The sequence below is a fragment of the Rattus norvegicus genome, chromosome Y (genome assembly GCF_036323735.1).
Source record: "Rattus norvegicus strain BN/NHsdMcwi chromosome Y, GRCr8, whole genome shotgun sequence".
Lineage (NCBI taxonomy): Eukaryota > Metazoa > Chordata > Mammalia > Rodentia > Muridae > Rattus > Rattus norvegicus.
In genome coordinates this window covers 45,096,789-45,110,009 of record NC_086040.1, presented here as the reverse complement: position 1 = coordinate 45,110,009, position 13,221 = coordinate 45,096,789, and the positions used below count along the sequence as shown (strand labels likewise).

At 41.9% G+C, this 13,221-nt stretch overlaps 1 protein-coding gene across 2 annotated transcripts; it reads left to right on the top strand.

Annotated features, from left to right (window-relative positions):
* Window positions 1-6,939: 6,939 nt before the first annotated feature.
* LOC134484260 (Y-linked testis-specific protein 1-like) lies at window positions 6,940-9,198 on the top strand. 2 transcript variants are annotated; one of them, XM_063280603.1, is made up of 3 exons: window positions 6,940-7,135; window positions 8,166-9,038; window positions 9,118-9,198. In XM_063280603.1, exon 2 carries the CDS (start codon window positions 8,243-8,245, stop codon window positions 9,035-9,037), a length of 795 nt encoding a protein of 264 aa, XP_063136673.1. In that variant the 5' UTR covers window positions 6,940-7,135; window positions 8,166-8,242; the 3' UTR covers window position 9,038; window positions 9,118-9,198. The 2 variants fall into 2 exon arrangements, with proteins under 2 accessions (XP_063136673.1, XP_063136672.1); XM_063280602.1 differs by having other exon boundaries at window positions 6,968-7,135; window positions 8,166-9,198.
* The last annotated feature ends 4,023 nt before the right edge of the window (window positions 9,199-13,221 follow it).

Here is a 13,221-nt window from a genome sequence, read left to right as displayed (position 1 = left end):
AAACTAATCATCTGGTTGTCCTCAGCAGGTTGTATACATCCGTTACTGAGGGTTCATAATTATGTTGGTCTTTATGGGGATGGAAAGGAACACTTATTTAGATCGCCACCTCCTACTATGTGCGACTACAGTGGAGACAATGCCTTAAGACCAAAGTTTTTTGTTTTGTTCGTGTGTGTGTGTGTGTGTGTGTGTGTGAGTCTGTGTGTGTGTGTGTGTGTGTGTGTGTGTGTACATGCATACAAGTGCAGTGTATAAAGTATGGACTAATACATTTCTCTTCTACCTTATTCATTGAAGCAGCATTTCTCAGTCAAAACCAGAGTTCTCCAATATGACTACACTTGACAGCTATCTTGCCCTGGGTATCTGCCCTAACTCTTCCTCCCTGGACTGGGATTCTATGTGAGCAACAAAGCCTACTCATCATTTACCTGAGACCTGTGAGCCATCTCCTCAACTGCTAAGGTTCAAGTCCCGGTGTTGGGCCCATCTCCTTTACTTTTGTTTTCTTATTTTTTTTGTCTTGGTCATAATATCAGAACCAGGTTAAGGTATGACTGGCTCACTCAAACAATCACTCAAATCCCACAAACAAATGTGTCCTAATAAGGAGGAGGACCCTGCTGACTCTTTGTTCTGTAAAGTCTTACCTTAACAGATGAGTTAAAGGATGGGATTATTCTAGTAGGTGATTGTGGATGCTGTTGTTGATGTTGAAGGAGGCTGGCAAATGAGGGGCCACAGCTGTGTCAATTATAATAACAGATACAAAGCTGAGTGTGGTAGTGCATACCTATATTCTCAATACTCGCAAAGATCACAAGTTCAAATCCAGCCTGGGCTACATAGTAAGTCCAATGGAAGCCTGGGCTACATCGTAAATCCCAGGCCAGCTTGGGCTACAGAATAAGTCCATGTCTAGCCTGGGCTACATAGTAAGTTCAAGGACAACCTGGGCTACATAGAAAGTCCAAGGTCTGCTTGGCCTACTTACATGACTCTTCTCCAAACAACAACAGTTTTTTTTTCTTTTTTGGTTTCTGTCTCTTCTATTTCCGGTACACCAATTCCAGTGCTGTAGTTTGGGGTTGTGGAGGAGAACTTTCGTCATGTCTGATGGTCCAGGATTTCCCAAGCAGCATGGCAAACAAAACAGTGCAGCAAACAAGTCCGTTTCGATTGTTGAAGAAAAATATGACACATGGAAAGTGCTGTCTGAAGAAATGGCTCTAAGATGAGACAACGCCTCGGGAGACTGGGCTTGAATCTTGTGCTAGTTTCCTCATGATGAAAACAATGATGTTCTAAACCACATTCTGTTTTGGGAATACAATGCTGTGCTTCCATTTCAACAGTGCATTATCTCCATATGGCAACCCTGGAAATCTTGTCTGATATTAAACAGATTATAGGAGAGACAGGTAGAGAATAAACACTGTCATTAAAAAGGGATTATACGATGAATATTTTTTTAATTTTTGTCTGTCGTACCAGGTTCAGTGTTCTGCATAAACTCTAAAACACGACAATTACTTATTGTTTTTAAAATTGCCAAAGAGAATGGACCTTATACTTTCTATCTAGGTCTAATTGAGACGATGAAATACCATTCAATGCTTGAAAAAAGAAAACAAACTGTGTTTCATTGTCTTTTTTTGTTAATTTCTTATTTTTAGTGTTTTGGGGTTCATTTTAACAATTATTTTTTTCATTGAATTAATTATTTTCTTATTTTCTAGTGTAGATAAAAATTTAGGTTGCTGGTCTTTGTTTCTAATCTAAGAATTATTGTTTTAAATAAAGTTTCCTCTTAGCACCGTCATAGTTATGTCTTACATATTTTGATAGTATGTTTCCTATCTTCTTCTTTTTTTCTTACTGTTACATAATTTAATTATTTCTTGACATATGTATTACTTGTGAATGTGTAATTTAATGTTTCTAGACTGGGAGACTCCTGTTGTCTCTCATTGAAGACTTCTATTTTAGTTATGTTGTATTAGCAGAACACATCCCTAGGGGCTGGAGATGCAGCTCAGTGGACAGAGTGCTCACTTGGCTCTCACACAGCTCTGGTCTCCACCTACAGTGGTGTGGTGGTACATGCCCATAGTCCCTTTACCAGGAGAAGAATCAAGACTTCAAAATCATCTTGGGTGCATAGTGTGTTTGAGGCCAGCCTGGGCTACATGAAACCTGTATAAACATATATGTCCCAAAACACATCTTTTCTTAGGCATTTTCCACACTTTGTTCTATGGTTTCTGAGTGTCTGAAAAGTCCAGGGGTACTTGAAGGAAAAGAACAACCTGGTGCTACTAGGGACTGTTAGTTCAGAGACATTGCCTGGTGAAGCCATCTCATCCTAGCTGGTTTCTGCCTGCCTCTGTTGCTGATGGGCTGATGTGTGTCCACAGCTTTACTCATAATTGCCCTGCTTCATTTTTAGCTGGACACATTCTTGCTTCCTGGTAAGGCTTTGATGGAGTAGTGACATAAAGAATTGGGGTATCCTTCATGCCCACTGATTCTCTCAACAATAAGGTCTTTCTCTGTAGAAATAGTTTCTCTGTTGCATACATTATCAGAAATAAATAAAACACTCTTTTGTGTTTTATTTTGACACTGAGTTTCATTATGTAGGTAGGGCTGGCCTGAAACTCACTTTATTAACCTGGTAGGCATTGAACTCACAGAAATCACCTTACTTCTGAGTACTGGGATTAAAGGGACATACCTGGCTCCTTCTCTTTTTAATTTGTTTTTTTAATTTTTCTCTATGGTGTGTGTGTGTGTGTGTGTGTGTGTGTGTGTGTGTGTGTTTTGACCAAAGAGTCTATCAGATCCTCTGAACCCTGATCCTCTGTAAGAGCAACCAGTGTTCCTATGCAGTAGGCCATCTCACCAACCCCTTCTGCCTGTTTTGTAGGTTTCTCATTGACGACGCTTGAATCCTGGCTTTAAAATCCTTGTTGACAATTCTGACAATGGTTTTCTCTTGGTGTCACCACCAGGGAACTGGTTTTTCTCCTCTGCTTTTCATTTAGGGGGATTGTCATGGTGTGACGTGATTTCCATTTTGACACCACTTGTCTAGATGTCAGTAGTCCTGACACTGTGGGTACAGTGGCTGTGTATCCTTCATAAACTTTTGGTGGTGTATTGTTTTTTTTTTTTGGGTTTGCCTGATTGAATAAAAGGGATTAAAACTCCAGTTCATACCAACAGACATATTTTAGACGGGTCAGGAAGAGTGGTTTCCAACCTTCCTAACACAACCTTTTAATACAGCTCCACCAACTGTAACATTATTTCATTGCTACTTCATAACTTTAATTTTGCTATAGTTATGAGTTGTAATGTAAATATCTGGAATACAGCATATATGATATGTGACTCCTGTGCAAGGGCAATTTGAGCTCCCAAAGCGGTCTCAATCCAAGGATTAAGGACCACTGATCTGGACTTAGTGGGATGCCCTTACCGACGTAGATGGGTTTCCCAGTGTTGGTGGGGAGGAGTCTCCTCTCTTGAAGGCAAAGGATCTTCCAAGATCAGGCTTTTTCCTGGGTCCCTCTATAATAGTGTACACACTCTTGATGGTTACTGATGTATCAAGTGACTCCAGGCAGTTTTCTTTCACATCCTCGAAGATAGGATTCTAAAAAGGGTTCTGCTAGACAAAAGCAGTGGCTGAAGCTATCCCTAGTGATCTTTCCCTTTTCCTAATGGCTCCTTGTCCACGAAAGGCCAACAGTAGATGTCTGAGTCCATTCTAAGCTGCAACTTTCCAATCTACACTCTTCCTCTGTGCTGTTTCTTTAACAAAGAGCACTCATGCTAAACCTGAAACCATCTTGTCTTCAGTCAGCACTAACAACCTAGTCCTCTCTGCCAGCTATGCTTTCCCATATGACCCAGCTGCTCACAATTCTGAGGCATGTTCATGCTTTTATGGACAAACAGAATGGCACTGATTGGCTAGTGTATAATGACACAGATTCTGTATTATTATGATTCAGAAACCTGTAAATACAAGATGAAGAGACCATCGGCAGAGGAAGGAGTTCTTGTGAAATGTTGTCACCACAGAAGGGATCCAGGGGGCTAGGAATAAAAGAGAGGGAGCCAAACTCCTTTTTCATAATTTAACCTTTTTCCACAATAGCATCATTAATGGATCTTTATTTGTAGGTTGCATCCCTCTTAACCTAATCAATTCTTCACAACTACATTCCCACTGGGGATTAATCTTCAGAAAATAAATGTTGGGTGATCACATTCAAACCAGAGATGATGGTGAATATTTGGAAATCTATAGTGGGGGTGGGTATTATTCTTCCCACGTGGTGTACCCTTAAGATCTCTAACTACCTCCTTCCCCACGGTAGCCTCACTGAATGACATGAATTCCGGGTTATTAATGAGGTACAGAAACCAAAGCTCATTGCCATATCCTGTCACAAGTATCAAGCTCGCAACAGCAAGAGCCCAGTGGGAAGGAAAATATGAATAATCTTTATGGTATCTCTAAAGCATAAACCCCCAATTTAATCAAAACATTGTTTTAGACTCAGCTCTCTTATATCGATATTCTTTAAATGTACAAGTCAGTGGGCTTGCATGTGACTCCTAGTACAGGTTTATACTGTACATTAGCCATCTTCTTTCTCACAACTCACCACCATTTCCACCTGCACACACACACACACTCACACACACACACACACTCACACACACACACACACTCACACACACACACACACACACACACATACACACACACACACCCTGCTGCTCCCCTTCCTTTTCCTAAATGCCCAATTTCACATAATATCCCTTATTAAAATCTAAATTTTGCAATCATCTGTTTGAGTCTGGCTTGTTTCACTTAATATACTGTATTTTACAGTTCCATCCATTTTTCTGAGAACAAAACCCTTTGCTCTTACACATAGATGAAAATCACATCAATGTATATCAACTTTTTTAAGCCATTCATCCAGTGATCAACTGCTAAGGTTATTCCAATGGCTTGTCTATTGCACACAGTGTGGCAATCAGAATGAATGTGCAGGGGTCCTGGTTAGTTTTTATTGTCAGTTTGACTCAACCTGGGAAAAAGGAGCCTCAGCTGAAGAATTGCCTCCATCAGAACGTCCTTTGGCACATTTGTAAGGATTCTTTTTTGATGGTTGATGTAGAAGGGTCTAGCCCACTATGCATAGTGTCATCCCCTATGAAGGTGGCCCTGGGTTGTATGAGAAGGAGAGAAAGCTGAGTAGGTCATGGATAGGAATCCAGTACTCAGCATTTCTAAGTTGTCTCTGCTTCCTTTCCTGCCTCTAGAGTCCTGCCTGAGTTCCTGCCCATACTTTGCTCAGTAACAGACTGGTACTTAGAAGCCTAGAGTGTGAAAATTTTCCTCCTCAAGTTGATGGCTATGATGAGATTATTCTTCTTGTTGCCTACTTGTTCTTCACTTTTTTGAAAGTTCTGTCTGTTTAATGTTCTTAAAATGATGATATCACATGTTTTCTCATGGGCTCTCTGTCTCTCACCGTGTCTCTCTCTGTCTCTGTCTCTGTCTCTCTCTGTATTTGTGTGTTTGAGTGTGTATATGTGTATGTTTGTGTGTGTGTTTGTGTGTGCATGTGTGTGTGTTTGTGTGTGTATGTATGTGTGTGTGTTTGTGTTTCTATGAGTGTTTCTGTGTGTATGTGCGTATGTTTGTGTATGTGTGTGTGTGTGTGTGTGTGTGTGTGTGTGTGTGTGTGCTTTCCAGGGTTAAAAAAATCCCCAATGCTTTAAATCTCTGCAGGTGCCTAGAGAAGGAAGATTAAGGGGAGAGAGGGGGGGAATTCATGTCATTTGAGTTAACCCCACATTGAGGTCAGCCACATAGTCGACCAACAGTCACATAATGGCAGAGTAGTCATAAGAGCAGAGAGAGAGTAAAACTCAAAGTGTGAAAGAAAATGTGCTTAAAACTACGATAGAAGGAGAAAAAGAAGACGGTGCACTTAGAAAATTGGACAGATTTTAAAAAGCTGACATAAGTTGTTAAGCTCTAAGTACATTTAAAAAATTATAATGTTAAAGTGGAAGGGAATTATTGGGAAGAGGGAAGGGATGGTCAGAGTGTAGTGGGGACAGGGGAGGGTTCTAAAAAGAATCCTTTTGAAGATCTGAAGAACTATGTGACACAAACAATTAAAGTGGCCTGTAATTTACAGGTAAATTCCATACTTACCTGGATCCAGTATTCTGTCTACCCATATTTCAAAAACAAAATTACCTCATCTATTTCATCCTGTTTTACTGCATTTGATCTAATAAATTCCTTGTAATCAGAAGTGCTGATAAATTTTAAAGACATTTTAAATATGACTGGTCGATATTGGGTTTGTGATAAGTTTATTCCGACTTTGGAAGCAGGTCCAGGAGCTAATTTTTCCTCGCTCTTTGCAAAGAATCCATAATTCATGATTGCCATTGTCTTCAATACAAGGTATTTAATCTTGTCAAATTCCAGCTTTGTTTCAATAAAAATGGCCCTCCTCTAATTGTGGGTTTTGATAGAGCTAATTTTGTTGTTCTATCCTGTGTGCTGCCTCGGAAAGAGAGCCTAGCAATATTTCTGATACGGAGAATAACTTAAAGTTAACCAAAGAAAACATAGGAGCTGGGAAAATAACCACCAAGGATGTTGGTGACTCAGAAACCAAAGAGTTTTTCAGAAAAATAAAAAGCATGAAAAGAGCTACTTGGGCAGACTGTGACTCGAGTCATCAGAATATTTGGGTGGGGACTTTATTTTGGTTCACCAGGAGGCTACATGAGAAGCTAAAACCTAGATGCTGGAAGTTTCTAAGCGTAACTAGGGAAGGAACTGGCCTGAGAGGGGTTCTATGACGTAAGCAGAGCCTGGATGATGTCACAGAGCACAAGGGCGGAGGTTGCGCATCTCTTCCACTTGGAGGCGCTAGACTACTTTGAAGGTGGGTTCACTATCTTTGGAGCGGGGTGTGAAAGCTAGTTCAGCTCCTGAACCCCACAACTGTTCAACAACCTATTGGTGCCTGACCGGTTTCAGAAGACAGAATCTGGACGACTAGGACATTTTCTTTTGGTAAATACGTTTATGAAGATAACTGGGACCCTTGTAGCACAGAAAGCTAAAAGTTTTCCCTCGTACAGCAAGTAACCTTACGTTCTAATGTCTTCCACGTTTGAGAGCTAGGCAGATGGTCTAGGCTAGTCAGTCTCCGGAGTTTATTATTCTTTGCTAACAATATCTAATTCAAAATTCTACTAAAATGCCAAAGCTCCTCTCTGTGCCTGTGTATTTTTGGAGAAAATATTTCTCTTTTTTTTTTTTTTTTTTTAATGGAGCTGAGGAACCCAGGGCCCTGTGCTTGCTACGCAACTGCTCTACCACTGAGTTAAATCCCAACCCCAGTAGATATTATTTCTAAAAGGCTATTGTTGCCTACACAAAAGACTCTTGTTGCGGTCGAAAATGCAACAGCTTCGGGGAATAAACCTGGGGCTGCGTCAGGATGCACAGTAGAGAAGGCCAGTGGACTGCTGTGCTTTGTCTCTGGGCAGATACTTGTGGATGTTGCCAAATAGCTCATAGTTAGAGGGTAGAGAAGGGGTGTGGCCACCCTTCTGGCTCCTTTGCTATCCTTTCTCTGTTCTGCTTGCTTAAAGTGGGGACAAGGATACTTAATCCCACACTGACCTAGCCATTCAAGGAGATGTTCCTCAGCATAGGCAAAGTGCCTCGGGCTGAAGAAATATGTCTAAATATGTTATTCTGAGCTGTAGAGAACCATTTTTTCATTTTCCTTTGAACTTTAGATTTTGATTTATGAGATTGGGTTTTTCTGTGGGTAGTTTTGTCTATCCTGGAACTAATTCTGTAAACCAGCCTGGCCTTGATCTCACAGAGGTCTGCTTCCCTCTGCTTCTGGAGTGCTGGAATTAAAGGTGTGCTCCACCATTGCCCAGCACTTCTATGAACTTCTGATTATGACAGCATTAGATTCAGATGCTCAAACCTGTTTACCATCGCCTTCCTCACCTGCTCCAAAGTTCTCATAGACAAGAGCCTTGGTCCAGCACCATCCCCAACCCCACCCCCATTGTTATTGCAGGTACTCATATGACAGAGGTACCAGCTTTGTCTCTGGTTTAAGCAGGTGAGCTCTTCAAACCCAGGCCATGGGAAAGTATGAAGCCTGAACGCAGAACAATAGCCACAAGACAGTGGACCAGGAGTACCGTGGCCTACCACACTAGGTCTACAGCCAAGAAGAAGAGGGTGTCTGTAAGGAGGATGAGCACACCATCCTTCCAGAAGCGGAAGAGGAAGAGGCCTTCTCCCCAGTCCCTGGGGAACATTGTGGGGTGCAGAATTTCACACGGATGGAAGGAAGGTGATGAGCCCGTCACCCAATGGAAGGCCATAGTTCTAGATCAACTGCCAACAAATCCCTCTCTCTATCTGGTCAAGTATGATGGAGTTGATTGTGTCTATGGACTGGCACTTCACAGTGATGAGAGGATTTTAAAGCTTAAGGTCTTGACTCACAAAGTTGTGTTTCCTCAAGTGAAAGACGCCCAACTCGCAAGTGCCATGGTTGGCCGTGCTGTGGAGCATAAATTTGAGGGCAAACATGGCTCTAAGGACAACTGGAGGGGGGTGGTCCTAGCCCAAGTGCCAATCATGAAGGACTGGTTTTACATCACCTATGAGAAAGATCCAGTCCTATATATCTATCAACTCCTGGATGATTACACAGAAGGTAATCTCCGTATCATTCCAGAGATTTCGCCAGCAGAGGTGAAGTCAGAAGTTGGCAGCGACATCTTAACAGGTCAATGTGTGCAGTTCACCAGAAGTGACGGGTCCAAAAAGATCGGCAAAGTCATTTACCAAGTTCTAGCCAAGCCTTCCGTGTACTTCATCAAGTTTGATGGCGACGTCCACATCTATGTCTATAATCTGATGGAAAAGATCCATTAAGGTGAAATTCACAAAGTGAGGGGACATATATGGGGAATTTATAGGATTGGGGTGAAAATGTTTGTTTTTCTGTGTTTCAGATACCCAATGGCCTTTGACATCCCCAGTATCTTTTCCAGTGGAATTTGTTTTTGCTCTAAAAATTAAAATGTGTGATGTGATGTGTTGTGTATGCACACTTTTGTGGAGGAGACTGGCTGTGGTGGATGGAACATTGAGAGGAAGCCGGAAAGTTCAAGGCTGTGAACAGTAAGTCTAATGTCACATACACTAAAACAAACAGTACTGAGCTAGTCTGGTCTTTAGGGAGAGGAAAAAACTGGAGATAAGGCTTAGAGGAGCAGGGATGGCACAGGGGAAAAAAAAGATGGATGTTTAGGAAGCAGTGGAGAGGGGCCAGAAATAGATAGACTCTCTGAGGGGAAGTTTGAGGGAGAAACAGATAGTTGGCGAAAGAGTGGCAGGTAACAGAGAGGTGGTCTTGGAACCCAAGGGGAAACCCAATAAACTGATCCAAGCAGACTCAGAATCAGAGAAGATCAGGGATTGTTTGACTAACAAAACCTAATGAAACCTGTTTCACATATGTAGATGTATTATTTTTATTTATCTAGGTAGGGCAAGGAATGAATACAGGAGACCACAGTGACAAGAATAGTCAGGTCCCCTGGAGCTGAAATTAAAGGTGGTTGGGAGCCATCGGACATGAGCTCAAAGAACAAATCCCAGTCCTCTTTCAAAGCAGATGAGCTCTTAATCCATTGGTTATCTCTGAAGGCCCCTAAAGTCATCTTTTTAAATAAATCCAACCTTCACATGCAGAGAAGAGACCAGGATGAGGGTAAGAAAGAATAAATTGATGGTGATGTGGAAGAAAGACTAAAGAACACATGTGGGAGTTGAGGATACTGAGGGACGAAGGAATTCCAAGATGGAGTTCTCAAAAAGTGAAGCAGGAGACCCAGGAAGAACAGAAAGGGTCTCGAATGACTTGAACTTGGGCCACATCCATATTGGTCTCTTTGCTTCCTTAAAGAACAGCCAAGCTATCACTACAGAGGGTGGATGTGAGGTGGTGGCTTCCCCAGAGGACATTTTGACGAGGATAACTCAAGAATAGTGAATGCCAAATTAAGTTTATATCTATCGATTCCTGAAAGTGCCATAAAGCCCATTATTTTGTATGATCAGTAAAAAGAAATTTAAAAAAGAACATGAGGATGCCATGAGCTTATGTCAGGTATTACGTGGATCCTTTGTTTAGCTTCCCTGAGCACTGTTAGACTCTGTTGGATCCTGTAATATTTTTGAGGTCTCTTCTGAATGCCCCTAGATGACCACAAAGGGCTCCTGCACTGGCTTATCTTGCCTGACTCTCCTTCGACTGGATGGCTTCCTACAGACCTCTGGGCCCTTTTACCTTATCTAGCCCCAGGAAGTTCCCATCTTTTACTCACATGAAAGCTTATCCACAGAAAACTCTTGATGGTGCATCCAATGCAGAGGTGCTGATCTCTCCTATGCCATTTGCCGTGACATTAAAATGCTTTGCGGTTCCTGACCACGTAGCTCTCTCCTCCTGAGAAGCTCCTGTGCACTACATGGGGACTCTCTGAGCCACATCTACACTCCAAGTGTTTCTTTGTAGGCAACCTTACCTTCTACTCATTCATTGCTGTTTCTTCTCTCAAGAATAAGTTTCTCATTGTAGGACTTGAAAATATTTTCTATCTTTGATTAATTCTGCTGTTTGGAATTTTTATACTGGCTGGTTGTCTACCAGTTTCATTTCTGCGAAAAGACACCATGACCAATGCAACTTATAAGGGATAAAATTTTCTGGGGGGGGTTCTATTTTTTTCAGAGTTGGGGATCATACCCAGGGCCTTGGGCTTCCTTGGCAAGCGCTCTACAACTGAGGTAAATCCCAAACCCCAAGGGACAACATTTAATTAGGGCAGGCTTTCAGGTTCAGAAGTTCAGCCTATTTTCATCAAGGCAGGAATCATGGAAGCGTCTAGGCAGACATGTTGTTGGAGAAGCATATCACCCCCACAGTGATATGCTTCCTCCAACAACACCACACCTACTCCCACAAGGCCACACCTCCTACTTGTGCCACACTTACCATGGGAAAATCACATTCTAAACACCACCCTGATTTTATGCCAACTTGAAACAAGCTAGAGTCATCAGAGAAGAGGGTGCCTCATTTGAGAACATGCCTGTATAAGATCCAAATGTAGGGCATTTTCTTAGTGATTTGTGGGGGAGGTCCCAGCCCACTGTGAGCGGCACCATTCCTAGGCTGGTGGTCCGGGTTCTATAAGAAAGCAAGCTAAGCAAGACATGAGGAGCAAGACAGTAAGCAGTGCCACTCCATAGCCTCTGCCTCAGTTCCTGCCTCCAGAATCCTGCCTGTTTGAGTTCCTGTCCCAACTTCCTTTGGTGATGAGCAGCAATGTAGAAGTGTAAGCTGAATAAAACTTCTCTCCCTAAATTGCTCTTTTGGTCACGATGTTTCCTTACACCAATAGGAACCCTAAGTAAGACAATGTCTTATAGAAACAGTGTATCTAGTAGAGCCACAGACTCTTACCTCATAACGACAAATAAAAGGTATAGACACTTTGTTTTAATTTAAAGGTAAGGGTTGCTCATGTACTGATCTGTGAAGTTCTAGTTTGCTTCCTTCTCTCGGTGATGAATGTCATGATCAAAACTACCTTGCGTAGGAAAGGGTTATTTGCCTTACAGGTTAGAGACCATCACTGAGGGAAACCAGAACAGGAGCTTGAAGCGGTAACAAGGACACTGTTTGTTGGCTTGCCCCCTGTCTCAGTCATTGTTCTGTTGCTGTGAAGAGACACCATGGTCAGGGCAACTGCTATAAATGAAATTATGTAATTGGAGGATAAATTACAATTTCAGAAGTCTGGTCCATCATAATGGCAGGGAGCAGAACACTGGAGAAATAGAGAACTACTGCTTTGTAAGCAGAGAGAGAGAGCGAGAGAGAGAGAGAGAGAGAGAGAGAGAGAGAGAGAGAGAGAGAGAGAGAGAGAGAGAGAGAAATTCTGGGAAAGCACTGGGCTCTTGAAAAATCAAACACCACCCTTGTCAACACACCCACTTCCTCCAATGAGGCCACACGTCTTAATGCTTCTAATCCTTGAAAATTTTGTCACTCCCTGTTAACTAAATATTCAAATATATCACTGTGGGAGCCTTTCTTATTCAAACCGCCACACTCCCCATGTCTTGCTCCATTACTATTTCTTACAGCCTAAAAGGCTATTCCTTTTATACATGACTACTGATGAACTTTCCCACAATGGTGGGCCCTTCCACAATAATCATTAATCAAGAAAATGTTCCATAGACTTACCCAAAGACTAACTATTGGAGGCAGTTCTTGAATTGTTCTCTCGTCTAAGTTGACTCCAGATTGTCAAATTGGGGGAAAAAAAGAGAGAGAGAGAGAGAGACCCAGCACCGTAATGTTTCTCTTACTCCATGTTACATACTCACCACCAGACACTCTCTTCTCTCAGTGTATAGACCCACTTCCCTGTATGGTAGAACTGAAGAGTAACTACTGTCACCAACATGAATACTTGAGTATATATGACAAGAAATGAATACATTCTACAGCTCAAAACGCCAAGCAAAAGCATTTTAGTGTGTGCTACACTTACTGGGAGACTGTCAGTCACTAGCCATTTAATGGCTCACAGTAGACCACAGAACCAAAAAGTAACAACCTACATATCATCTCCTCTCAGCAGGAGACAAAACCCTTTCTCAAAACCCATGAATATATCTGTACGCTTAGATTTTTTCAAAACCTACTTTATTTAGGGTTCTAAAACACTTCAAACACCCTTCTAGCCCACCAACCAGAGGTAAGAGAGAGAGAAAGTTGATAGGAAAAGGTTGAGAGTTGTGGACCTATTTAGAAGTAATTCTTTGGGGTAACTCCAATCTTCATTGTGCAGTACTGTCCAATAGGAGATGCAAAAAATGAATCAGTAGCAGTGCTTTGATCTGGCAGAGACCACAAGTCTCTAAGAAACCAAAAGAAGCAGCAGAAGCATTCAGAATCAGCCCGAATAGCTCAGGTTCTTTTGTGCATTTATCATTGCGGAAGGAAGACTATCGAAGAACATTGAAGCCTTGCTGGT